This window comes from Maylandia zebra, linkage group LG19 (assembly GCF_041146795.1).
Source record: "Maylandia zebra isolate NMK-2024a linkage group LG19, Mzebra_GT3a, whole genome shotgun sequence".
Lineage (NCBI taxonomy): Eukaryota > Metazoa > Chordata > Actinopteri > Cichliformes > Cichlidae > Maylandia > Maylandia zebra.
Window position 1 is genome coordinate 28241850 of NC_135185.1, and position 26469 is coordinate 28268318.

The 26469-nt window shown below is 40.3% G+C and overlaps 3 protein-coding genes across 6 annotated transcripts in view; 1 reads left to right on the forward strand and 2 right to left on the reverse strand.

The window, feature by feature from the left end:
- Nucleotides 1-960: 960 nt before the first annotated feature.
- On the forward strand, nt 961-6515 carry LOC101482753 (serine protease HTRA2, mitochondrial). The gene is made up of 8 exons (XM_004540549.6): nt 961-1663; nt 3731-3935; nt 4057-4251; nt 4366-4398; nt 4868-4976; nt 5114-5183; nt 5268-5363; nt 5914-6515. The coding sequence occupies exons 1-8, from the start codon at nt 1203-1205 to the stop codon at nt 6077-6079; spliced, it is 1335 nt and encodes a 444-aa protein (XP_004540606.1). The 5' UTR covers nt 961-1202; the 3' UTR covers nt 6080-6515.
- A 5-nt stretch (nt 6516-6520) lies between these two features.
- Nucleotides 6521-20786, reverse strand: hif1aa (hypoxia inducible factor 1 subunit alpha a). Of its 4 annotated transcripts, none has more exons than XM_076877674.1 (16): nt 20472-20786; nt 13143-13279; nt 12500-12690; nt 12019-12170; nt 11654-11738; nt 10980-11089; nt 10199-10401; nt 9895-10001; nt 9614-9761; nt 9112-9458; nt 8807-9015; nt 8574-8696; nt 8211-8452; nt 8016-8115; nt 7834-7924; nt 6521-7743 (listed from the first exon to the last, which is right to left on the reverse strand). In XM_076877674.1, exons 3-16 carry the CDS (start codon nt 12546-12548, stop codon nt 7583-7585), a joined length of 2127 nt encoding a protein of 708 aa, XP_076733789.1. In that variant the 5' UTR covers nt 12549-12690; nt 13143-13279; nt 20472-20786; the 3' UTR covers nt 6521-7582. The 4 variants fall into 4 exon arrangements, with proteins under 4 accessions (XP_076733789.1, XP_076733790.1, XP_012777785.1 ...); XM_076877675.1 differs by having other exon boundaries at nt 12500-12693; XM_012922331.4 differs by lacking the exon at nt 13143-13279.
- A 4201-nt stretch (nt 20787-24987) lies between these two features.
- Nucleotides 24988-26469, reverse strand: part of prkcha (protein kinase C, eta, a) — a 28632-nt gene continuing 27150 nt past the window's right edge. Inside the window, exon 14 of the mRNA XM_004540553.3 lies at nt 24988-26360. Coding sequence (XP_004540610.1) covers nt 26211-26360 — 150 coding nt within the window. The 3' untranslated portion in view covers nt 24988-26210. The remainder of the gene's footprint in view (nt 26361-26469) is intronic.

A 26469-nucleotide genomic window follows, 5' to 3' on the forward strand; every position in this document is an offset into this window, starting at 1 on the left:
TTGTAACTGTCCTCTATGTCTGCAATGTTGCCTTCTGGTAGTTCAATCCCCTCAGTTCTGACTACCTTCCCTCTCTTTGTTACCATCCGACTACACTTCTCCAGTCCGAACGACATTCCAATGTCATTGCTGTATAGCCTGGTAGTGTGGATCAGTGAATCGATGTCTCGTTCACTCTTGGCATACAGCTTGATGTCATCCATGTACAGGAGGTGGCTGACAACTGCTCCGTTCCGTAGTCGGTATCCGTAGCCAGTCATATATATATATATATATATATATATATATATATATATATATATATATATATATATATATAGCAATGTAATTGATATGTTTGTGTATTTTAACTTATATTTGTTCTTTATCATGTAGTTTAAATTATTAAATTCTTCTAGTTTTACACACACATTCTATTCTCTTTAATTGTAGCCATGTATTACTCTAACCACTTTCCATTTGTGGATAAGAGCTCCCCAAGAGTAAAATCACTTAACTTAAAGTCTTTATTTCCATAGCAAATAATATAAAAAGATATATCTAATATTAGATTCAGACAGCTTTTCCTTAACTTTAAGGATTTATCTGTAAAAGCAATAATATTTTGGAAATTTTTATGTATTTAATTAATTTATATGTCATAATTCATAGGCCTAGCAACTTATCATACTTTCCATTGGTACTTGTACTTAAGGAGAATACTATAACGCAATTAGTATGCACAGGCCTTATTTATTGTACTCTTTTTATTGTACAGCGCTTTGTGACGGTTTTTCTGTAAAACGCGCTTAATAAATAAACTTTACTATCTTGATAACATGCATATACATGCAAAAATATGCAAAACCTGACCGTTTCTGTTGTAACTCAGTTTGGTGATTTTTTTTAACCCCTGCATTTTCTCCCCTGCAGAGGGCAGTAATGAGTAAAGAACCCACAAAAGTCCAGGGAGGAAAAAACAGCACCGAAGAAGAAGGTGCCTTACCACGCAGGCGCAATCTTAGTGACATTACCGTGTTGAGTGTGTTGTGCTAAAAATTAATAGGCGGAGAATTTTTTTTGTATTTCCGTTATTCTGACTGGGCTAGATAACGGTACACTTTAAATGAAGGCGCGTGAATAACAGACTGCTGCAAACATTGGGATATAAAGTGCTTTTTGGCTGCCTTCAAACCGACGTTGAGCAAGTAAAGTGATGCAACATGGCAGCAGCGGCTGTCAATAGGGGCCTTCTTTCAGCATTAAGGACTCAAAGTTGGTGTCAGACCCGAGGACTTAACTCGTTAGCTGAGAGGACAACCAGTCGTGTCTCTGCTGTGATATGTAACCATGAGGCTGCAGGAGGACACACAAGCCTGGACAGGAGAGCTCAAGCTGGGGAGAGAAGAAGAAGAAACGGTCGGGACAGCAACAGAAGCTCCTCTTTGCTCACCTCTGTGTCGGTGGGTTTGGGGCTCTGTGGTGCGGTGCTTCTGGACACTGAAAAAGACCAAAAGGGGGACAAAGAATTGGCAATATCCCGGGGATTTCTCCAGCACATCCTCCCATCGGCTCACTGCGCTTCTCCCTTCAAACCAGACAGCCCCCGATTTAAGTACAACTTCATTGCAGATGTGGTGGAAAAATCTGCTCCAGCTGTGGTGTACATTGAAATCGTGGGCAGGTGAGTTAACTAGAGAGGTGCCATTGACGGTAATAAATGTCAGTGTTTTTTTTCCTGTGTCTGCGTGTGACTTATTCGGTTATGTTCCTAAATCAAGATTTCAGACAGCTGTGAGAGCACACACTGGAGTTAAACACTCAGTCCCAGAAGCTGATCTTGCTTGCCCGGACATGTACCAGAAAACACGAGAAAAGGGTCTTGTTTGTCTGTTTGTTTTTGTTTTGTTTTGTTTATTACAGATGTAACAGAAAAGGACCCAAAGCATTTGTGATTTTATTTTCAAAAAACATCATCAGCTGCTGATATACTTTAGCAGTGGATAGTCTTGTTTTTATCAGTAAGTGGAATCAGGTAAAGTCCTGACAGTCAATCCCCACCTTTACTTTTTGTGTCACAATAACCTTTTACTGTGTGTGTTTAACTTGAGCAACAGTTCTCATAAAGGAGATCTGCTTTTACCTATTTTCAGTCCAGTCCTTTTACCTGACCTTTTTCCTGGAGTTTTTCTTTTTTCTTTTTATTGTTGGTTAAGCTACGTAATGCTGACTGATGAAGCTGAAGTAAGATTAAAAAGGCACTTAACTCACTGGAGGAATAATGGACAACTTGCCTGAGAACCAGTTTTTGAATTGTGTTTTTAGGCACTTTGTTAATGCAGCTTGTCAAAAAAACACATAGTTGTTGTTTTTTTTCTTTAACTGAATCTATGCAAAATGCCAAAGATAAGAGTTTGAAAAGCATGAAGTAGTATTTTTGAATCAAGATGACTCCAAAAAGGTATTAGCTGAAAAATATGTCTGTGAAGGTTCTCAGTCATCCAGGTCATCGTTGTCTAAGGAGCTTGGAAAGAAAAGCGTCTGGACTTCTTTAAGTTACTTGAAGACGTTTCACCTCTCATCCGAGAAGCTTCTTCAGTTCTAAGGTCAAATGGTGGAGAGTCCCAGATATAAACCTAGTGGGAGTGACCCCCCACAGAGGGACAAAAGGACCCCCTGATGATCCTCTAATCGCCTGAGCCAAGGTGTGAAACTGGGTGTGGGTCCCAATCAGCCAGAGTTTCGGGTGTGTTCATTGTGAAACCTGGCCCCACCTTATCATGGGCCAGGTTTCACAATGAACTCATTTTTGTCCACACCCAGTTTCACACCTTGGCTCAGGCGATTAGAGGATCATCAGGGGGTCCTTTTGTCCCTCTGTGGGGGGATTCTCCCACTAGGTTTATATCTGGGACTCTCCACCATTTGACCTTAGAACTGAAGAAGCTTCTCGGATGAGAGGTGAAACGTCTTCAAGCAACTTAAAGAAGTCCAGACGCTTTTCTTTGCAAGCTCCTTTGACTATTAGCTGAAAACATGACACATCTCAGCAGTGCGTCCTTAAAAAAATTGAGGAACCTGGACAAGTGGAGGACGTTTCCTTTTTTCTTTTTTTTTTCTTTTTTAAAGAAGAAGTGACAGGCCTGTCTAACAGTCTGTCTAAATAAAATTCAAAAGAAGACAAAATCCAGCAAAAACCTGACACAAGACCTGAGAGATGCATCTTTAAAACACAGTGCACTGCATTTCAGCCTGTGATGTTGGGGATGTCAAAATTTATGCAATCGCAAACAGAAAAGTAGCGTCAGATCTTGATGCTACATGCTACATCTGCCAATCCATCTTTTGATTGGTGACAGCTCTATTTTTTTATTTTTTTTATTTTTTTCAGTATCACAATGATATCAAACAAAATCAAGCATATCTGGGTAGAAAAACAAAGACTATTACTGAAAACTACAAAAATGATTACAAGAGAACTTGGAGTGTGTTGATGAATGAAGGTGATCACACCAAATATTGACTTTAAAACTAATTAGAACTGTACAAACACCGTTTTTGCCTCATATACCGTTACTCTATGTTTGCACATGTTTCAGTAAAAACAAGGAACTTATATTCCTTTTTCCTAGACACACATAAAGAAATGAGGGGTGGCTCAAGACTTTTGCACAATACGGTATCTCCTGCCATATAAACTGACCCTGAGAAACCAGGGTCAGTAAGATAAGCTGCATTTACTTCTTTACAGACACCCGTTCTCAGGACGAGAGGTCCCAGTGTCAAACGGCTCCGGTTTTATCATCAGCAGCGATGGTCTCATCATCACCAATGCCCACGTTGTAGCCAACAAGCGAGGCGTCCGTGTGAAGCTCACCAATGGAGAGACGTACAATGCCATCGTGCAGGATGTCGACCCTGTGGCGGACATCGCCACCATCAAAATCTCTGCAAGGGTGAGCAAGAAAATACAGGCCAGTCTCAGTGAAAGGAGCTAAACTAGCATGTGTGCTTTCACCACAGACAGACAAACACAGAGCTTTATTTCAGATGCTCTTTCTCTCCCCTGACATGCAGAACCCGTTACCCACTCTCACACTCAGCCAGTCGTCTGACATCCGACAGGGAGAGTTTGTGGTTGCCATGGGAAGCCCATTTTCGTTACAAAATACAATCACATCGGGGATTGTCAGCTCAGTGCAGAGAGGCAGTAAGGAGCTGGGCCTGTCCAACTCCAACATGGAGTACATACAGACCGATGCAACCATTGATGTGAGTACTTGAATAGAATATATTTAAACTGGAATATGTTGATAGTGTATTTTCAGTGACTCAGGCATCTCCTGTCGTGTTTCTAAATGCCACATTTGACTAATTGTTTTTCAGTTTGGAAATTCTGGAGGTCCCCTCATTAATCTGGTGAGTCACAAGTCCTGTTTGTGTGTCTCACTCTCACACACTCACTCTCTCTCTCTCTTTGTGATGCAATACAGTGGCAAAACCATTGCGTTGCAGCCTGTTTCCGATTGATGTATTCTAGTGTTTATTTTAAGTCACACAGCATGCAGTGCTGGAATTAAAGTGCTCTCCAGTAAGTAGTCATAAAATGTGCCTTGATTTCAGCCACAGGTATATACAAACACATGCTGATTGGGCTAACACCACAGAAACTAAAACCATGATAATACTTTGAGTGTTTACTGAGCACACCCATTAAACATTCAGTGTCCTGGTGAAAGAAGTGTGGGGTTGATGTGCGATTAGCCCGAACAATTTAAATGGCCAAGTCATCTCAGTTGATGATGCGCCAGGTGTTTGTTGACTAAATGTTGTTGGATCTGATCTCATAGTTCCGCAAATCAGAGTGCCTTATCTCTCCTTTTATTAGGATGGTGAAGTCATTGGTATAAACACCATTAAGGTTACCGCTGGCATCTCCTTTGCAATTCCGTCTGATCGTGTGAGGCTTTTTCTGGAGAAAGCAGCCAAAAGAAAAAGTAAGAAAACGATCAAGAATCAAAAGCAATGCATCGCATCTTTTTATGTGGCTTTCTACCTCATGGTGTTATAAAAAATATGTTAGAAAACCTGCAGTCTTTCATGAAGTTCACACATCTTTTCTCACCTCTCCCAGGCACTTGGTTTCATAAGGATGAGACGAAGCAGCGGTACATTGGTGTTATAATGCTGACGCTGACGCAGAGGTAAATGTAGCGAGCGATGCCCCGTTAGAGCAGCAGTGCGCAGTGTTTGATCTAAAACAAGGTGTTTTCTGTGTGTTCCTTTAGGATCATTGCTGAGCTGAGGTTGAGAGACTCATCTTTTCCGGATGTGACTCACGGTATCCTGATTCACAGGGTAATCAAGGGCTCTCCAGCTTACAGGTAAGCATAAAGGATGCTTCTTCTTTCAGCTCCTCAAGTTCAGCAACTTATATTGAGGTTGCTTTAATCTAATACATGTGTTTGTGGTTGTAATTAAGATGCAGGCATATGTGAGATGTTTGTACAGACTTATAGTGACTTGGTGCACACAGAATAAATTTTTACTTTTGTCATTATTGCTGTATTAAGGGGAATTTACAGTGGCCCTGAGGGTTCAAATGCATAGCAACTTAAGAAAGCACCAGGAAATAGATGAAAAACACAAAGTCGAAGTTGAATGAAACACAGTAAATGTAGACAAAAAAAATCTCACAAAACACAATGTTTTTGGGGACACAATGTGACGGACAACTGCAGAAGTGACAGAAACCAAAACGTGCGAAGGATTGCACTGAGACATCAGGATTCATCTGTGTGAAGAAAAGGCAAAGTTATGTGTGTGTTAATAGCAGGATTCATAACTGAAGAGGGTCTTTTTGTTTTTAAAGCTGTAGATATACGTTATACGTTTGTTTTTGTTGGTATATAATTGTCGTATGTCTTGTTTCAGAGCTGGCATGCAAGCCGGAGACATTGTGCTGGAGATAAACGGGGCCAAGGTGAACACCTCAGAGGAGATCTATGAGGCCGTCCGCAGCAGCGACAAAATCACTATGCAGGTGCAGCGAGGACAAGAGATACTCCGCCTTCACATAACTCCTGATTATATAGATTAATGCAAACTGCATTATTTCATGTCAGCCGCTGGACAGAATGAGTTGTTAGCTTGTGTACACCAGAAAACTGTGAAACCTTACAGTGACTGTGTTCAAAAGAAAATGTTTGCTGTTTAATAAATTAGATTTTATGTAAAAGTTTTCTTATATTCTCCAGTATTTCACTAACATTTGGAGAGGTGTCAGCTTACAGTGAATGTGTAGGCATTTTAGCCATAGTAAGTGTTACCTGTTTAAAACTACACTGGTGCAGTCTTCATGGTGCCATTTTTCATTAAATGATAAAAGCCATGCTCACTGTTTATTCACGGAGGGGTTCTTAGTGAATTCTACCTCTTCTTTCTTACTTATTGCTCAGAGTAGCCAAACTTGTGTCTCTTGTAATGATTTGTGTCCAAAATGCATTATTTGTAAAATAAAAGCTCACGGAGCCTGAGAGGGTGCACTTTATTAAAGCCATTTAATGTTGTTAGGACAGCAAAAGGAAGCAAGAGAGACCCAACACTATGGCAAGGATGAATGGTATTAAACTGACTACCATTACATGAGCACAGAAGTCACAAATGTTGCCGCTATGATGATGATGATGATAGTAACATATGAAGTCGCACTGATTTAAACTGCTTTGAGTATGTCACACACAGTAAAGACCAAAAAGGAAAAAATTACATGAATTCAATTCATGAATGTTTAAAATGCCAATTCTGCATGAGAAGTAAACGTGAGGAGGTTATTCAGATTTCATTGAGCACTCTGAAGCCATAATGAGCAAAATAAAATTTCCCTGGTATATGTACAGTAACACACACTTACAGTAAAGTAATAAAGTGACATGTACTGGACTGCTACACAATTTCATGTATTAACCTCAAAGACTGATAGCTAATAAATTGAGATAACATTTATTAAACAATATTTTAAACAATATATTCATACTTCTGGACTAAAGACATCTTATTAGGTACGAGTAGTACAACATACAAGTATGGGAGGAAAAATACAATTGTTCAAACCCCATTAAAACTACTTTAAAAATGCTTAATATATATTGCTGGTAATATTTTTTCTTTTTAAGAAAATATAAATTGTGCGACTGAAGCTTACAATACACTGCTGGCAGTGGCGCCAGATTCTGTGGTGACCAGCTGGGAATGGGTCATCCGTCAAGGCGCCGTGTGCTGAGAAACTCCCAGGAAGAGAGGAAAGAAGAAAAAACTAACCAAGAAAGGACAGCTGGACATCACGCGATGCCTGAATCGCTCGCACTTAAACCCAATTGCTGCTATGGTGTTTGTCACGGTGGAATGCTGCAAATATCACAAGATGTGCACAAACAGCAGCCAAACTATAATAAACTCATACAGATACATAAATAAGTGGGGGTGGGAGGTCTTGGAAACGTGTGTTTGTGTTTTGGAGGGGGCGTTGGGGGTTTGGTTGACAATGTGAGGAACAAATTGTAGTGTCCAGTCTAGTCCAGCAGTGAGCAGGCTAAATATTGACTCAGTTGATGTGGTCCAAAGCACGAAGCAGCTCCTCTCCCTGCAGTAAGTACTGACCCTGTAAGGGTGCATTCACCTCGCAGTCGTCGCGGGTGAGGAGCGGCAGGCCGAAGGAGGAACTGGTGGCCTCTGAAGTGCTGCCAAGCAGGCGACTCGCCAAATCTAAGATCGGAAAAGATCCAGTTGAATCTTTGATGTTCAATTTCAAGTAACACAGTAACACTACTTACAAAAAAGAACTAGTTTATTCACCTGAAGACAGCAGAACGATGGTCCTGGTTGTACCAGACCCTGAAGGCTTCAGCTTTTTGCCCTTTTCAACCTGCTGCTGGAGCGAAGTTCCCTGAAAAATAAATAAATAAATAAATAAATAAATACGGTCCCACTTCCAGAAGTCAGATTATACCGACTATGCGTATGTGCTGAGGACTAACCTGTTCTATAATCTCTTTTAGGTCACAAATTTTTCTTTTGCGCTGTGCATTCTGAACTGCGAGGGTCCTCAGCGGCATCTCTTTCTCCAAATGTGGAGCTCTGCAGCACACAAAAAGTAGGCCTTAACTAGCCTCTAAAAAAGGCCATAAAAATGTAATTTGGCCAAAAAAATTAAAACGTTTAAGAGATGTTACCCATTTGCCAAGATGGTGGGAGGATGAAGAGCATCTACAGGCTCCACAGGTGGTGCTGGGGAAGCTGTGCGACTGCCTGGCGCACTGAAGGGGGAGCTGGGATAGCTGTGGATTGGAGTACTCTCAAGGGACTTGACTGATCCACAAGACAAAGGCTCTCCTGGGGGCAGGCTGAGCAGCTGGAAATCATCATCCATGGGAATGTATGGAGCTAACATCTCCAGATCAAAGTCCTCAGTTTCCTTATGAGGAAACAAAAAATCAAATGGATAAGAATACAGAAAACTCTGGTGTTTATGTGATTCATGACTAACTTAATTTAAAAAAAAAAGTAAAAAGTGATGCTTTTTCTAGATTTACTACCTGTGTGTTGAAGGGTGTTTTGGGCTCTGTATCAATAGCAAACAGCTTCTCAACCAAGTCTAGCTTGAAGTCCGAGTTCATCTCTGAATCCATGGGGAAGCAGAAGTCCAGTGGACTGCCGGGCTAAAAAGAAGAAGTCAAAGGTCATTTTTTTCCAATAGATATTACTGAGTGGTTAAAAATATTAACTGTCAATGTCTTATGTTGACAACAAAATAGTAAGTCAGTTTTACCGCTGGGGGCCTGTGACTGGTTGTGGTAGTAGACTGGGCTGGAGCATAGCTCTCAGACTTTGAATCTTCAGAGTTAGTGCTGGAAACATCCAGAGGCTCACTGGGTGGCAGAGGGGAAAGAGGCAGAACCAGCTTGTCATCTGTGGAGGGAAGCATTACATCGTTGTAGAGAGGGACATCCTTCAGAAGACGGATATCTGATTCTGTACCTGAGGGTAGACAAGGTCAGAATCGTTTCATTTAGCAAGAAATAAACCAAGTTATGCTGTTTAAAGAAGTTTAAGTATGTTTAGTCGGGTACTAACCGGGGCAGCTGAAGTGCAGGGAGACGATCGTGTCTCCGGCAGCTGGTGCCAGCATGGTGAGGGCTTCAGGCTCTCCCTTTAGGTGGTCATACAGGTTAATCGGCAGCTGGGTGACTGCCGAATCAGTAAGGATTTTGAGTATGTTCATCTTTGGGCTTTTCACCACCTCCTCCTCCTTCTGCACTTCCTCCTCCTTCTCCAGTTCAGCCTTCTTTGGCTGGACTGGAGAGAGCTCGACCTGGCTGATCTCGACTACAAGCTGGTCTTCCTCCTGCTGTTCCTCCTTTACCAGCTTCAAATCTGCGGTCTGCTTCACTGACAAGATCAGTTTCTCCTCCTGGATGCCACTACAACAGAGGAAGGACACGATGAAATTATGCTGCTGTAAAATTACTACCAGTGTATCTCAAGTAAAAAGATAATCCTAACCCTTACCCTTAGGTAAGGGTTAGGATTATTGTGTTTCCTCTGAAAGAATGACTTCAGTGAGACTTCAGTGTACCTGAGCACGAAGTTGACACAGACAACACACTGTGGCTGGGAGTTCTTGTTGTTGTAAATGACAGTGGCCTGTGTTTCCACCCACACGAAGCCTCCTTTCTTAGCCAACATTCGGTACTGGCCTGTGCAGACTTGGCCTTTTGCAAACACTAAAAACATCAGGGGGAAAAAGAAAAAAAAAAAAGAGGAGAGAAAAAAAATTAAGTTAGGCAAAATTAAACAGCTAACATCTGTTTTAAACTTTTAAATCCAATTATGTTTAACATTTTTGTTTATTCTTACAGTTTTGGTGGGTCTTGGTAAGGTGGTCTGAATCCAGAGCATGGTAGTACTCATACACAGAACGATCCAACAGGTCCTCTGGATCATAACCCATGAGATCAGTGATCCTAGAGAAACAAACAATTTATTTAGATTGAATTCTGTAGTACCTACACTGAGCACTAGATGGCTCTGTGTCACTACACTACAATAGATAGAGCGACGCTGATGAGCGGCAATAGCGAGAACATAGGTTTAAGGAGCTGATTTAGATTTGATCCCTGTATCTTAAGCATATAAGACTTACTCCCACTGGCAAACTAACCTCTCATCACAGTACGTGAACTTCATGTCCATCGTGTGGCGGCTGAGGAAGGTCTTGGTGTCCAGAGGGACCTCAATGTTGGAGGGGTGCGGGATTGGATCGCAGATCAAAACCAGGTAGGGCACAGGTGGCTCCTTTTGCCCGTTGGTGCCCTCTTCGTCCGGGCTGTCATAAACGCGCACGTGACCTGTGCAGTGAAGCACCTGCAGGAGGACAACAGTTGTGTGATGATTATGGGATGTACTTTTGTATTTTGTGTGACCACAACATATTTTTTTTACTTTCAGTCCTTTGACATAATCTGTAAATGAGAAGCATTGCAAATTTAAGTATGTTCATTTCCTTCACACAGTAACATTGTCTGCCATAACTCAATGTAGTTTGCATCATTCACTTTTATGGATGCAAACTTGTTTTCAAACACACTGATCATAAGCTACGCTGACTTTATTCTCCCTCAGTCATCAGCACCTACAAAAATGACATCACGTGGACAGCTGCTTACTAGTCTTGTTTTCATCACTCCTCCCTGCTCTTTAGCCCACAATAGCTGTCATCACGTGGCTTTATTATTGCCAACAGCACAGTGGTCCAGCTCAAAGGAGGCCAGGCTTTATTAAAATGTTCTGTTAAATGTGATTGACTCAGCCAGCAGCCGTGGTGTTGACAAACCGAGATGAACAACGCACATTGGAAACGGCAACACAAATAAATATATTATCACTTATTACATTACTGCTTCTGATGGCAGGTCTGCGAGTGTGTTCCCACCACAGCCTACCTTCCATGTAGCAGATTTGACGTTGACAGTGCGGCCCCTGCTCGTGAGGGTGCACTTCATCCGCAGAAAGAAGCTACGCTCTGTATTTGGCTCCTTGGATTTCTTGGAGCCTGAAATCACAGAAGCAGGAATAATGGAGCCACAATTACAAAAGGGGGGAAGCTGCTTCTTACATGCTGTTTCAATGGTGACCACTTCCATTTATTACTGCCTCTATTTTAAATCTTCATATTTCAGTGTTGGGCAACTGCCAATTTGCATACAGGAGACACCAGGGTGCAAAAGTGGTTGCTGCAACGCTACCAGCCGTTATAAGTGCACATACCATCAGTGTGCAGTGAGTCCAAATCCAAGCAGTACAGAACCACGTGTGGGTTCCAATTAGACCTACTGTTAACAAATTACCAGTCACACCAATGTTATGAACCACAGGTGTAAGCACAATTTGGGATTCACCACAATCACAAAACTATAAGCTGACATGACCTCATTGATCGTGCTGACCTCGTGACTAGATAGAGGAAATGATCAATTGTTCTCACAGCTTCTTGGTATGAATTTATCGGCTCAGATTGAACTGCGCTTCCTGCTAATTGGTTGACCTGACACAATGCTGCGCTCGTTTATTTCTCCCTTCCTCTGTGTTGTAGGTTTCATAAAGAGACACTACTCACCGGGTCTGTGGATGAGCATCTCCCTCAGCTCCTCTTGGTCACAGGGATGTGTGAAGTCAAACACACTGTGTCCAGTCAAGTCAAACTGCAGAGTACAGAGAGAGAGAGACAAAAATGCTTAGTAACAGTTAACAAATACAGGATCTAACCTTTTTCTAGAAAGAACCAAATTTCAAATCACTTTAATTCCAAAGACACACAATTCAGATCTGTATTTGCACAAAATTAACTGTAGAAAATACTGTACTATATTATACAGTCAACGCAAAAACTCCTCCGCCCTGAATTTTGCACTTTTGTCTCCTCCGATCAATCTCTTGCTCTGTGCTTCTCCCTTCTGACACAGCAGGTCAAATCAAACCAACCTGTGCAAGCCCGAGGCACTTGCTGACATTCTCGGAGAGATAGATCATATCTCCATCCTCGGACAGCACCATCAGAAAGCCCTCCAGAGCTTTTAGGTAGGAGCTGTTTAGCTGAATATCAAGCTCTGCATCTTCCTCTGTTGTTGGCTCATCTAGAGGAGAAAACAGAAGGAGGAGAGGAGGGAGAATTTGAGGTAGAGGGAGGCAGGGGGGGAAAAGCAAAGGAAAAGGAGATCAGGTAAATGGCATGGAAATATCCTATTATTATTATTATATCACAACACGTTGTTGGCAGAGTTTATTATAAACAATTCAAATTTACACTACGGACCTGTAACTGAAACCTTATGGGGCTACATGACATAAACAACAATGGCTGCACAATTCAATAATCAGAAGAGTGTAAAGAAACACAACTGTGCACCAAGCTGAACTTCTCATTATTAGGTGGAATAGCATACAGATATATACAGATACCTACCAATGGAAAGCAGTTTTCTCATGCGCAGGTAACTGATGGTGAGTCTCATGATTGAGGCCTTGTCCAGGCTGGAGCTGACACTGTGGGGCAGGGGCAGCTGCTGGGCCAGCTCGTAAAACACCTCTGACTCCTTCCCACGCCGACATCGTGCTGCATCCCTTGATTTCTCCTTCCTGCGCTCTGAGCTCGCTCTGCTGGACAAAGGTAGTGGATCAGCCACAGCTCTGACACATACCGGGTTTGTTATGCACACTGCTAGACCTGACATCCCTCCTTTCTACAGCCTACAGTGTCTAGAGAATGCTGCGGCAGCTGGAGTCTGCAACAAGCAACCTCACGGCCAAGCCACCGTCTAGACCCCCGTCAGACTCATTTACATGCATAGCTATCTGCAAGCATCTTATTGGCTGTTGACCAAAAGAAACTGAGTCCTCCCACTCAAAGTGATTGGCTAGGAGGATAGTCATAGATTCTCCTGTCTCTTGGTGCACGGCCAAGCTACAGTGCAACATCAATCATCATGATGTTTACAAGCCTGGTTCAACCAATCTATGGGGACGAGAGATGACAATACCTGCACCAACACAGGGTAAACACACAAGCACACTAACACAGTGACACACTGCGAGTGACCTTCACCTACCAGGACTAACAAATGATCACAGTTTCTTTCATTTATGTTAGTGGCTCATGACTGCTTCTGCTGACCATAGCTCCAGTTTCGATCTTACATTTAATCCAGGCAGTGATCGAAGGTCTGCCTAATGGACTCTCAGAGGACTGTAAAGAAGAAAAAAAAAAAAAATCACAGGAGCTGACGGTACTTTAAAACACCCAAAATCTTTAAAGTGATAAAAATAGATAGCTACTATATATATATATAAAAAAAATTTTTAAAAAAAATCATGCTCTTGCTTTTATATTCAGCTGGACAGAAAAACATTCAACAAGGCACTGATTTGGTGTTTTATTTGCACTGTTGTGCAATACAGATTCTTTTATGACCACAAACATAAATACACTGGAAAATCATCATCCTAATTGTCAACCACACTGCTCTACTTCAACCCAAATGCATTTAGCTGACACTGGACCAGCATGACAAGGAAATGTCATGGATGGAATGGATGGACGCTCAAAAGCCCTTGGCTATGAAACACACACCTAATTGAAATTGATCTGTTACGCACTTGCAGCGCTGACCAAGGCCATGCTGTTATTTGAGGCTCTCCAACAAGAAAAGGGGCCGGCTAACTAAAATTAGCTTACTGTATATCAAATCACCTGGCAGGGTGTCAGGATGCATTTTTTCCATCAACTATATAATATGTGCAAACTCCTGTGCAACGTAATTAGTCCTTTGGGGCAGAAGGATTTGCACAAGTCTAGGCAAAGCATTTGTCCCCCAGGAAGTCGCAAACATGGTGCTGAGAGCAAAAAAAGCAGTCTGTAAACATGTGAGGCATCTCCCAACAAAGCTGCACAAACAAAAATCTAAACATGAATGCAGTGACCACTTTTCAACCCAGGGAAAAAAGAGAGAGAGAAAGAGCAAAATCATACTGGATAACAGCCAATCCACACATGTACACGATCTCTTTCCTTCTTACTCCACTCCTCAACCGTCAAACCATGCATGTAGATATAAACTGGAGAATCTTGAATTCTACAGTGAGGAAGCCAGCACCTCTTTAATGTTGGGGGAATGTCAACCCATACCTTCATCATCTGGTAAAACATTTCTATCCTGGAGTAAGTTCGGGATACAATACCCACATGCACAGGGCATGAAGGTCACTGAGTGGTTTGATGACTATGGAAATGATGTGAGTCATATGCTGTGGTCACAGTAACAAATTAAACACTTATGGGAGATTTGGGTCCGGATTGTAAGAGGGCTCCATCTTCTTCACCCAAACACCAAATAAGGGAATATCTTCTGGAAGAATGGTTTCATCCAGAGTTTCTGAGAATTGACTAAATCAGTGCAAAAACATTGCAGCCCACAAACCTTAGTAACACACTTCCTTGTATTATTTTTCCACTTGTCGCCCCTTTTTAACTGTAGCAATTGAAAAAGCATATGATGAAGTAGGGCTGATTGAGTATGACAAAGGTCACAATAAAGATAATTTTGGCTAATATTGATGACAAAAATATTTAAGGTTTCTGAAAGCTCATGCATTTGTTGTTCGTCAAAGTTCTTGAAACCAAAATCTTTCAAGAAAAACAAAAAAAACTTTTACTAGATTTTGATAATCAAAGTCTGTCTTACACATCTTTACATTAAATGTACTTTTTCTCAGTTTCTTTCTTTCTTGCCAACCAAGAAATCCGAACTCAATTTGCAACTCAAGCCAAAACCCAGAGCACATTCAGGACTTTAGTGAGCAAGTTAATCATCTTCCAAATGAAGTGTGCAGGTAGCCACAGTTATGCTAATGCAAACTGAGCAAAGTGGACAAGCAAAGAAAGAGAGAGCGGTTCTGTTAAAAACAGCCAGAGTTGGGACAAGATAAGGCTAACTATATTTACTGAGGAGACTCCATCTGTTGCATCACTGCAAAGCAGAGGGACATTTGACGCTGAGCATTTTCCATTTACCTCGCTATACACCAGCATAGCGAGGTGTATAGCTCGCTATGCTGGACCATCATAAATGTTGACAAAAACAGCAGCAAAACAATCAAAACAGAAATGAGGAAAAAGATTAGACGAGACTAAAACTAACGCACATTATCATCAAAATACTTTGAATAAAACTAAAATAATATCAAGTGACAAACTGAGACTTTTGGTTGTGTATTAACCAAGAGGAAACCTCTTGAAGATTGTTTTTATATGTAATGTAAACAGATTTCAAGCCAAGCAGCAGTTACACCCATACATGCATGCAGATTCACCGTTACTATTGTCAATACCATGGACAAATATTTACAACACCCTCTGTAAACTCTGTTGGACACAGCCAGGATATCTGGTCAAAATAAGAGCAGTTCTGTCTGTATGTATCACACAATCACCTCCAGCCTACTCAATTAATTAGGTCAATTTATCATTACAAACTAAAGGATCACAAATGGTTAATATAGCTTTATACACAGGACACACACTGAGAAACTTCTCTTGCTGAGCAGCTCATCATGACTGAACCATTAGCCTGCCATACGCATTTTCTTTTGTAGTTGTATCAGGTCCTCATGCAAATCCTGCCCAAATCAAGCCGACAAGTAATACTGCACCAGAATACAACCCTACTGAATAAAGAGCCATTACAAAGGTTATTTATCTCATTTACCTAAGGCTTCATTGAACAGAACAGTACTGTGTACCTCTTATGAAACCTTTAAAAGCACCACTGATAAGGATACAGTAGAGAAGTAGTAAATTTATAGGTCATAAACAACAGCAGACAGTTTCTAAAGTTTCCCATTTGGACAATAGTCAAACACCACCTTCACTTTTGTGCTTTTCTAATTCAGTTGTGACACTAAATTCCAAAAATCTAAAACCGCTACTATTTCATAACCGCCTCCACCATTTCCAAGCTTGAAATCAGCTTCCCTAGGAACACCCAGTTCACTTGATGTTAAAACTAAGGCCACCAGAGAGGCCATCATTATGCAACAGGATTAAAGCACGTGGTCATGTCTGCCCAGCTGCCCTCTACTTGCCCTACAGCAGTCACATTTTGTAGTATTGCTCACTTTAGACTTGTTTGTGAATTGGCGCTATTACATAAACAAAATGTATTTGGCTTGTAGCCAAGTGGAGTAGAGATTAATAGAAAAACAAAACACTCCACAATAAAATTCAGTGTGAACAACGTTAGCAGTTCCCTATGAAACTTGTTACTAGAGGCTGTCCCAATTATTTTTTTTTTTTTTAAAAAGACAAACACTCCGTCCTGTTCAGTGTGACACCAAACTATTATATAACCAGCTCTGGAGAAACAACACTGCCCAATGTAGGGAGAAAATCAGAGCAGGGCTCAAAATAACTCATTTAAAAGTCAAATTAATCACTTGCATTATAGCTACATGAAGTAATATTTTTGTAAATAGCAAACATACACAAACTCCTGTGTGTTTAGTGTGACATTTTAGCACATCGTATTGGTTTTTAAATATTTTGCACACAGCAGTGGATCAGAAAAGTGAAATTCTGTCCAATAAAGAGCCATCTAAATAAAACAAACAAACATTAAACTGAATGAACATTTGTGGTGACTGTAATAATACACAGACACTTTATTGGACACACCTTGCTTGTACTGGGTTGGACCCCTTTTTGCTTTAAAAACTGCTTTAATTCTTTGTGGCACAGATTCAACAAGATGCTGCAAATTTGTTTGCTGCCTATTATGCAAATCCTCCCAATCCACCACATCCCAGAGGTGCTCTACTGGACTGAGATCTTGTGACTGCGGAGGTCATCAGAGTACAGTGGGTACAGTTTGACATGACTTGAGCTCTGTCAAATAGCGCATATTCCTGCAAGGTGCAGTCACCAGAAGATAGATACACTGTCGTTATAAAGAGATGGACAGGGTCAAGAACAATACTCAGGTAAGCTTTGGTGTTTAAACAATGCTCAGGGAAGCCACTAAGGGGTATAAGATGTGTCAAGAAAATGTTACCCGCATTATTACAACAGCAGCATGAACTGGTGCTACAATGCAGGATGGATCCATGCTTTCATACTGCTTACACCAAATTCTATTGTCCAATTTTTATGAGCCCATGTGAACTATAGCCTCAGTTTCCTGTTCTTATTTGGCGGGAGTGATGCCAGGTTTACAAAGACAAAAAAAAAAAAAGAAGAAGAGTAATTTCACCTCAAGTTAAAATAATTTCAACAAGCCATAGTTACTACAGCTGATTACATTTATTCCATGAACACCCACTGACTCAACTGCAGCTTTGATAACAAGAGCAACTCAGCAGGACTTCTGGGTGTTCTAGTCTGACTGACTCACCAGAAGTGGACGTTACAAATCAACTTCCTCTGGCTTCCCGTGTCTTTGTTGACCATGCTTTGATTTTAAAACGTGATCAAAGGGGGGGAAAAACAACTTGGAATCACAACATGAAATGATAAGTTTAAAAAAATGGGCCTTTCATAAATCTAGTAGGCTCTTACAGCTTTGACTACAAATATTGTTTAATGTGGAATTATCACAATTTAGCTTATATGCTCCTTCTCACATGGCAAAGATCACTGACTTTACTGTTTGTTCGTGTGCGACATGTTGCCCTTCACACTACAAAAGTACAATTACTTTACAGCAAACCATAAAGATATTTGTGACCTAAAGTTTCCGAAATATAAAAGTGGAATATAATATGGACCAAGTTTCATTGTTTATACAACAGTTCACAACACAACTCCAGCAGGGCCTTTCCACTACTTTTCTGTAAAGTGCTTTTTTTGCTTTAAGAAAATCAGTCATCACAATTAAAGCTTTGAAGGCCTAAAGTGAATGTTTATTCAGCACACATTTTTAACTTATCTGGAAAAACAAAAAAATCCATAAAAAACAAAAACAAACATACCCCCTATGCTTCATATTATCAAGTAACCCAATTTCTTTTTCAAGTTCAGACTAGCCTGCTACTTGAATCCCTCAAGGGAACCAGGAAATTACAAGCTAGCGAATTGCTACACACACACACACGGCCACTCCTATTGACGTCAAGCCCTAGTGATTAAGAGATGAGACAGAAGTAATACTACAAAGGCACCTCACAGACACCAGCCAGATCTGCATCAAACCAGACTGCACACTGGAATTTTTTTCCAACACATTTTAATCTACATGTCAACCTTTCACCTAAACTCCAAATTAGGTGACAATAAGCAAAGCCCCTGAATGCAATCTACATTAAAATATGGTGACTGCCTGGAAATGGAGTATTCATTTGTTAAAAATATCTACAGGGTGACCAGCATCACAGTTACCTTCCTTATGTAACTATGGAGGTAACAGACACACACACAACAGTCATGATAAGATCTTAACAACAGCCCGGTGCGCTTTTTAGGATGTTCCATGAAACCAGTTTGCACCCATGTTGAGTTGCCAATGTTTCAAAAAATGTTGTTCTGACAACCAAACGTTTTTAGAGATCCACCCACCATATTTTGCATCATTACAAATAACATTTTTTCCTTAAAGACAACTGTTTGCATATACACACACAGCAAGCTTTTCTGAAAACAGTGTTATTCTTACTATTTTGCCATCAGCCTACCTGCAGGTTGTTTTCTCTTTCATGACTTTCACCATCTTATGACCACCTTTTTTGGGGTTTTTAATCTCAGGATTCACTCTGTTCATCAGACTATTTTTTGGTCTTGTGACTGCTTATAACCATCTTTTATCCTCTTGTTTTTTTTGTAGTCTAATCTAAGATTTATACACAGAAGCATAATCTCATCACCTGTCTGCCTATTTTAGAACATCTAAGAATGACAGAAAGACCTGGATGAGTAATCTGCTTGCTGCAGAGTTATCCTCTTCTACAGTCAATACTAATAACCACTTTTTCACTCAAGCACTTCAATAAAACTCATGAAAATCTGCTACATATTGCAGTCGATGCAGACTGTCTGGCTGGATTAAGAGTTTACAAATAATCCCTGTGCAGTTGAGTTGTATTACAGTCCTACACATTTTATTTGTTGTGGGAAAGTAATGGTTGCAGTGGCTAGATGTTAAGGATTTCCTACATTTAAAAATAAAGGCTCTGGCCACCAGACCTGTAATAGAAATATGTTAACCACTTTTAAGTAAGGTTTACTTATAAATAATGCCAACCTTAAATATTAGGTGTTATTAGCTTTTTTGTTTGACTGATTGTTTTTTTTTTGTATGCACTGTAAGGTGACATAGACTGTTTAATAATGTGCTTCTCACCGAGAAAGGCCCGTTTGGGGCCTGGAAAATCTTCTTTTTCCATCACACACCTTTGGGCTCTGATAACTTATAATAGCCATACTTATTTGTTTTTGTTATTTTTTGTTTTGTTTTGTTTGTTTTACCTAACCATTAATGAATTAGTTATTTTTTAAGATACAACTCAACTTATTTATGTCAAAAATGGTTTATCAACTTTCTCTTGTTCTACCACACAGACCTCCAAATGAAGCCTTCAATTGGGCTTCTGTATAAATAAAAGTTACTAGCCACTAACATGATATTATGGCACTCTGATGATTATTAAAGTTGATCACTCTGGTGGTGGGATTTTGTGCAATTGATATTGCTCAGTATTGAGGGGGTACAGTATATTCTACAAGGCCTTCCAAAACAAGATAATTATGCCTACTTCTGGTTTTATAGTTAAGCACAAATTAATACGCGGAAATCTCAAACCAAGGCCTGCTCCCCCCCCCAAAAAAGCCTCAACGTTTCAGCAGAAACCGCACACCACACTGATCACATGAGCGCTGGCAGCCTTTCACTGAAGTGTCAAGGTTGGCACCTAAAGTCCAAACAGTACACCACCAGTGATACACTATTAATAAGCTATACAATAAGCAAAGTGTCACACTCAAAATAAATGTAAATAACGCTGATGTTGCATGCAGGAAGTCTTAGCAATGGTCACAAACAAAAACGTTGCTGGCTAAGTAGCACTTATTTAACGCAGATTTAATCTAAGTAAAAAAAGAAGAAGTCTAGATTGATGTAAAGGGTAGTGACCAGTTGATGCTGTTTACCTGTTAACTCGACATTTTTGATAGTTTTTATCAGGTTGACCTACATTTGTAGGCTAGCTGCGTTAGCCATTGCTAACAGCGCCGCTAGCCGACACATTTTGACGAAACACACCGAACTAGCCTCTAACCTTGAAAAAAGGCCACAGTGTCGCAGGTCTCACAATAACCAAACGTTAAATAGAGACACATTTTCCAGTTATGCTTAAAAACTGGGCACATACGTAGCATTAGCCGGCACTGCTCTTACCTCTTCTTTTCGGGTACAGTTCCTGTGTCCATTTCAGGACGAAAAGACCTGTGTGGAGTCTCTCTATCGGTATAGAGCTGTGTTCGGGCCCGTCAAGAAATGAACCAAAATCCCACGATTTCCTACCGATATCAGTCCGTAAATCCTTAAGTGGATTGCATAAGAGTCCTCTCTTTGTGGATTTAGTTTAACAAATCAAACTCTCGACCGCTAAAACAGATCCTCCGTCGACTTTCCTTCAGAAATATTGCCACGCTGGAGAGACGTTCAATTGCCGAGACAATGTTGCTTCAGAGTAAAAGTGTTCACTCCTCCTCCGTTCCGCGGACGCGCAGTCACACGCTTCTTTTCTTTTTTTTTTTGCATCGAGGACGCGCACAGGAAATCCGAGCGTCCCACCGACAAACGACAGATTGCTGTAATTTTCAAGAAGATCCTACAACAGCGAGACATACAGCGACTGTTAATAGCTAAATATCACTCTGAGGTAAATAAACACATGTAATAAAATTAAAAAAAGCACTGTTTTAAATAGTGTTAAATGTAGAGCTCTTTACAAAAGCTGTTCATAAACAGTCACAGTGAGTTATACCACAAATAGTGTCACAGCACTGTATTTAAGCCTAAACAATAATATCATTATGCACCAGTATTTTTATATGCAGTTACAATTCATTACAGGCTTTTTAGCACCCAACAAAGGACTGACATTAACAAAACTCCTCAGTGTTGTAACATTTTGTTTGTTTGTTTTATAATATTCGAGTTTCTTTGTTCAAACAAACAAAAAGATCAGAATCACTGCTTTATTGTGCGTTGATGGTAAGTTTACTGTTGTGTCGCCCCTTGAGTCTGAGCCAGGAAAAATTCTGAAATGTTATTAGACTTTAGAAGTTAAAAAGTTCAAGGGCAGATGAGGATTTCTTTGGTCCTGGAGGCGGGCTTGGTAAATTTCCTCCACTGCTCTGGATATTTCTGTCCAATCAGACTTCCTTCACCTCCTCCTTCACCCTGTGGAATTCATTTTACAATGAAATATGTGATTCAGTTTTACTTTGGAAATGAAAAATAATAGTAAAAGAAAAGCAAAAAGGAGGAAACTGTGTATGAAAAAACGTTTTGGTTAACTGTAAATAACTGGACTGAAAAATAACTAAAGTAATATTATGTACTTAGAAGAGCTAATTATGACAACATAATAATGGACACCAAATGTCTTTCACTTTAGTCTTTTCACATTGCTACAACACTGTATGTACCAATAAAATACAAATATATTTACTAAGTCTGTATTTTTTACTTTATGGCTTGTAGTTACCTCCACAATGTGTTATAATCCTTTTAGTATAGTGTAAAAGCCTCATGTCTTTATATTTTGTTTCCAAGGAGACCGACTTTCTTGTAAATTTTAATGTGGTCTTGAGCAATAGCTCTCCAGGCTTTGTGAAGGTCTTTCCAAGGTTTTCCTTGGACATTGGCTGCTTTTTTTTACTCACTGACAATCCAATTGTTATACCTGACCATTTTCAAATTGTTTTCAAATTTCAAATTTTTATATTGTTTTGTTACTATCAGCCTGTAAGAAAAACATGTTTTTTTAGTTATTTTTAAAGATTCATCTGTTAAAAATGCCAAAGATAACACAGTTTGATGGGCACCAAAGCGATGATTTCCAAAGAACTATTTGCTGAAAACTTGGTATATCATAGCAACAATATCTGAAAGCCATGTCCTTAAGAAATAGGAAAAATTCTGCAAAGACCTGACACAGGACCTACAGAGGATTATCTGACTCCTCAGTTGAGTCACGTAATGTTCACTGAAGCCTCATCAGTTTCAGTGGAAGGGTAGCTATCAAGAAGCCATTGTTAAGGAAGAGAAATAGGGAGAAAACGCTGAGATGTGCCAAATTACATCACTTGTAACAGGTTGTATGTAATGTTGAATCGAAGATTAAAATTTTGGGTTCAAATGATCATTAGTTTGTATGGAGAAAGTCAGGAGAGATCCATAACAGTGAGTGTCTGCATCCATCTTTTTGAACAGTCCTCTATACCAACGGTTCACTCCTAAGATTGTGTTTAACAAATACTATCCATATTATAAGAAATAATAATAAAACACATATAAAGAAAATGGTAGGGCAGCACGGTGGCACGGTTAGCACTGTTGCCGCACAGCAAGAAGGTCCTGAGTTCAATTCCACCATCAGGCCGGGGTCTTTCTGTGTGGAGTTTGCATGTTCTCCCCGTGTTTGCGTGGGGATAGGTTAATTGGTTAATCTAAATTGCCCATAGGTCTGTGTCTCTATGTGTTAGACTGGCGACCTGTCCAGGCTGTACCCTGCCTCTGGCCCTATGACAGCTGGGATAGGCTCCAGCGACCCTGGAAAGGATAAGCAAATGGATGGATGGAAACAGTAGATATTTTTAAAACTCAACTGAAACCAGAAAATCACCTCTGAAAGTAACTTCAATTACACCAAAAACTAACTAAACTAAACTTATGTTTACTTTGGGGCGGCAGGGATAGCTCAGTAGGTAGAGTGTTGGCCCCATGATCGGAAGGTCGGTGGTTCAAACCCACCGAACGGCTACCCTGCGCAAGGCACTGTCCCTACACACTGCGCCCAATGGCTGCCCACTGCTTCACTGATTGAATGGGTTAAATTCTAAATCACAGAAAAAGTTAGTCGCAGGTTAGTTTGTTCTTTGTGTTGCCTTACAATGCTACTAGGTGAACACATATTGATTGTTGCATCTGGTCACGATAGTTAGACAAAGCCTTTGCAGTGACTTCCCGTTAGATAAAGGGTGTGTGGCACAACGCCCCTGAATTGAACTTTATCTTGACGGTTCATATTGAAACCTGGGAGGGTTACATTTTTATTCATTACACAAGGCAAAAAAAGAGAGAAAAGTGTAGAAATTGAAGTTAAATCCTGATAAAATCCTTTATTACTAGACCTAGAAACTAGAGAGACCTGAGGAAATTAGTTTAAAGTAAACCATGCATGTCTACATAGGATTAATTGTGTGTGGGTTTTTTTATATGCCTATTGCGTCCTTTAAATGTAAATCTGATGGATTTTTTTTTTTTTTATAACATAGCTGTGCAATATGTGCTTTGGCAACACTAACTGAGCTTATAGGTTTATTTTGCCTCATTATGCTACTATTCAACATGAAAGTCAACAATGACCTTTCACTTTAAAATTCACAGAAGTGTTGAAATGCAAAAGGAAGATTGCATTGTCATTGTTATAAAAGACACCATCTGATAGGAAGCAGTTTTCTTTGTCTGAATCACTTTACGTAAATTCTAAGAGTTTATGAGTAATGATCTTATATTAACTATAGGTCAGAGTGAATATGAGGCCATTATCTATTCATTTACTGACAAAAATGAAGCCATTGATTTATAGATTTCTATAGGGAATTACTTATGTGACGTCTGTGCAGAGAGACTTTTTTTCCATTATCGGTCGCTACTTTGGGGGTTACCAATCAAATGCATAGGACAGCAGGGTCAAACGCTTATTCAATCAGTCATTGCAGAGACACTGCTGGCAGCTATCAGGAAGTCTCAGTAATGAACGCTGAAGGAAAGCTCATAAATCTCTCCTTCACTGAGACACAACCTGGGGAAAGCTGCCAAACTGAGGCACAACAAAGGATAAACAATAAGCAAAGTTGCTTAATCCAGTGTCCTATGCTTTATATAGCACATGTCGACCGTCGTTGTTAGGGAAAGCTTAATGTAGATTAGTGGGCTGCTGTAAAGTCCACATCAAGGTTCTTCTAAATAATGAGTGATCAGAGGCTTAACAGGGGTTTGAACCGCAACGGGAAGAAATTTGTGACACACCACTGGCTCAAATGTATAGACAGGCAGCAAGTTGTGCTGGACCAGGAAAGTTTTCAGTGCAGTTTAGTAGCTAAAACACCATCATTTTAACAAAAGATCTTTCTGCATTTGATTTTTTAATGATGGTGGTGGAGAATCGTCACCATAGCTATTTCTTTGGGTTGAGATGGGTTGCTATGGAGGCCATACTCATGTAAGCTTCCAGTCCCTCATCATGCCACATGGATGGAGCTATTTTCATCATGGACAACTGCTCTGACATGTTTCGTCAAAGGGTCGAGGTAATCACTCATAAAAATTTGTTTTCATTTCATGGTGTTGCTTCACTCAGAGGGGAGAACCGGACTGAAAACCACACCAACATAGCAGGTTCAAGCAGGTTCCTTAGCTCAAAAGGTTTGTTCTGTGCTCAGAAAGCAGAGGAGGCTTCGTTTTGAGGCATTTCCGAGTATTAAGGTGCTAATGTGCAGTATTTAGAGACAGAATCTTCCACAGGACACCCAGCTGAAGAGATAAACAGATGTTGAGACCCAAACTTCCTCATTCAAACTAACAGGAAGACTCCGTCCTGGAGGGCTGGGCTTGTTCGTGTCTGTGCAAGTTCCGGAGGAAAGAGATTCATCTCAACACAGGGTTTTCTTTTCTTTTTTGTCATTGTGTTTTCAAAGTTTTTGCTTTTATTTCCAACATCATGCAGTATACAATACTGCATTTATATATGAATTCAATGTCACCCCCCTGAAAAAAAGCATCACTTTTTCCTCTCTCGTGTCTTCCTTTTTCTAGCAAAGGCGACAGTAGTGACGCTGTGTGGTTTCCTGTTTATTCTCTGCTGGTTTGCTGGCCCTCCACTAGACGCACAGCACAGAACTGCAGGGTTTCAAGACTTACGTGTTTTTCTTATATTTTTTATGGATAAGAATAAACAAACAACAAACAACAAAAACGTGAATTCACTTATCCAAGCAGGTCTGTAGAAAGTGCTGGAAGCTTTCAAACACTCTGGCAACAGTTGGACAATACACTAACAGTGTTGTGAAATCTACAGACTTTCAATATTTCACAGTTACCATGAATCATCGAGCTGCTTTCACCTCAGATGAAATCTTGCATCATCGTCTACATGCCTGGCGGAGCAATTTACATGGAGAATCACTGCGACGGATGCCAAGTTTTTCTTACTGGGTGTGGGCCACAAATAAAAAAACACAAATACTCTATTATCGGGAATTCAGTGCAGTGAAATTCTATCCTTTAACCCAATTTCAACCTTTATCTCATTTCAAAACCAATATTTCAGGCTTCAGGTGATTTTAACCCTTTATTTAACAGTGGATGGACTCAGCTGTTTCTGTGTGAATTTGTGTTTTTTCCAGAGTGGAGATGCATCACTCAGAAACTATTCCATCTGTGCATGAAATCATTCCAGGATTTGTGTAACTTTGACTCTTCTGGGAATCTCCAGCAGATTTAGATCCCAATTTTTTTCCCCCCATCTCTGAGCAGCAAAAGAGCAAAAATTGAGCAAATAGAAGCAATTTCATCAGAATACAACATAATAAAATACATCCTGTCCACACGTACATACACACTTGCATGAATGTGTAAATGAAGCCAAAACTAAATGTTATTTCAAAAGCTGGCCACACTCCACATTTGGGTCTGAGGTACAAGTTCTTACAGTTCAAGTGCAGCTCGGGTCCTTGTCAAGCATGTTTTGGCTGGCCACTTGGAACTTTCGCACAGTTATATCTCTGGGAAATGTGTCCGCACCGTGTTTTATATGCCAGTGGAAAATGTTTTAGGCAAATGCACAGACACTGAGAAGAGTAAGGGTGACCGCACGACTGCTAGTGGATCAGTCTCTGAGTCTTAATTCTCTAGCAGTTCAGGTGAAGTAAAGGAAAAGTTTCTGAATTCCTCCTGGTTGATGGAAGGGATCATAGGGTCATCGATGGGCGTGAGCGTGGGCTCTTCCTGAGTAAAATCTGGGTCAAAGTTGTTGACGTCCTCCGGGGTTTTCTGGAGGACAACAATAGAGTACAGTCACACACACAGAATGTGAGACAAAATCATACACTGCGTAATGTCTGGTGAGTACACCGATTATCATTTAGCATCAATAAAATCA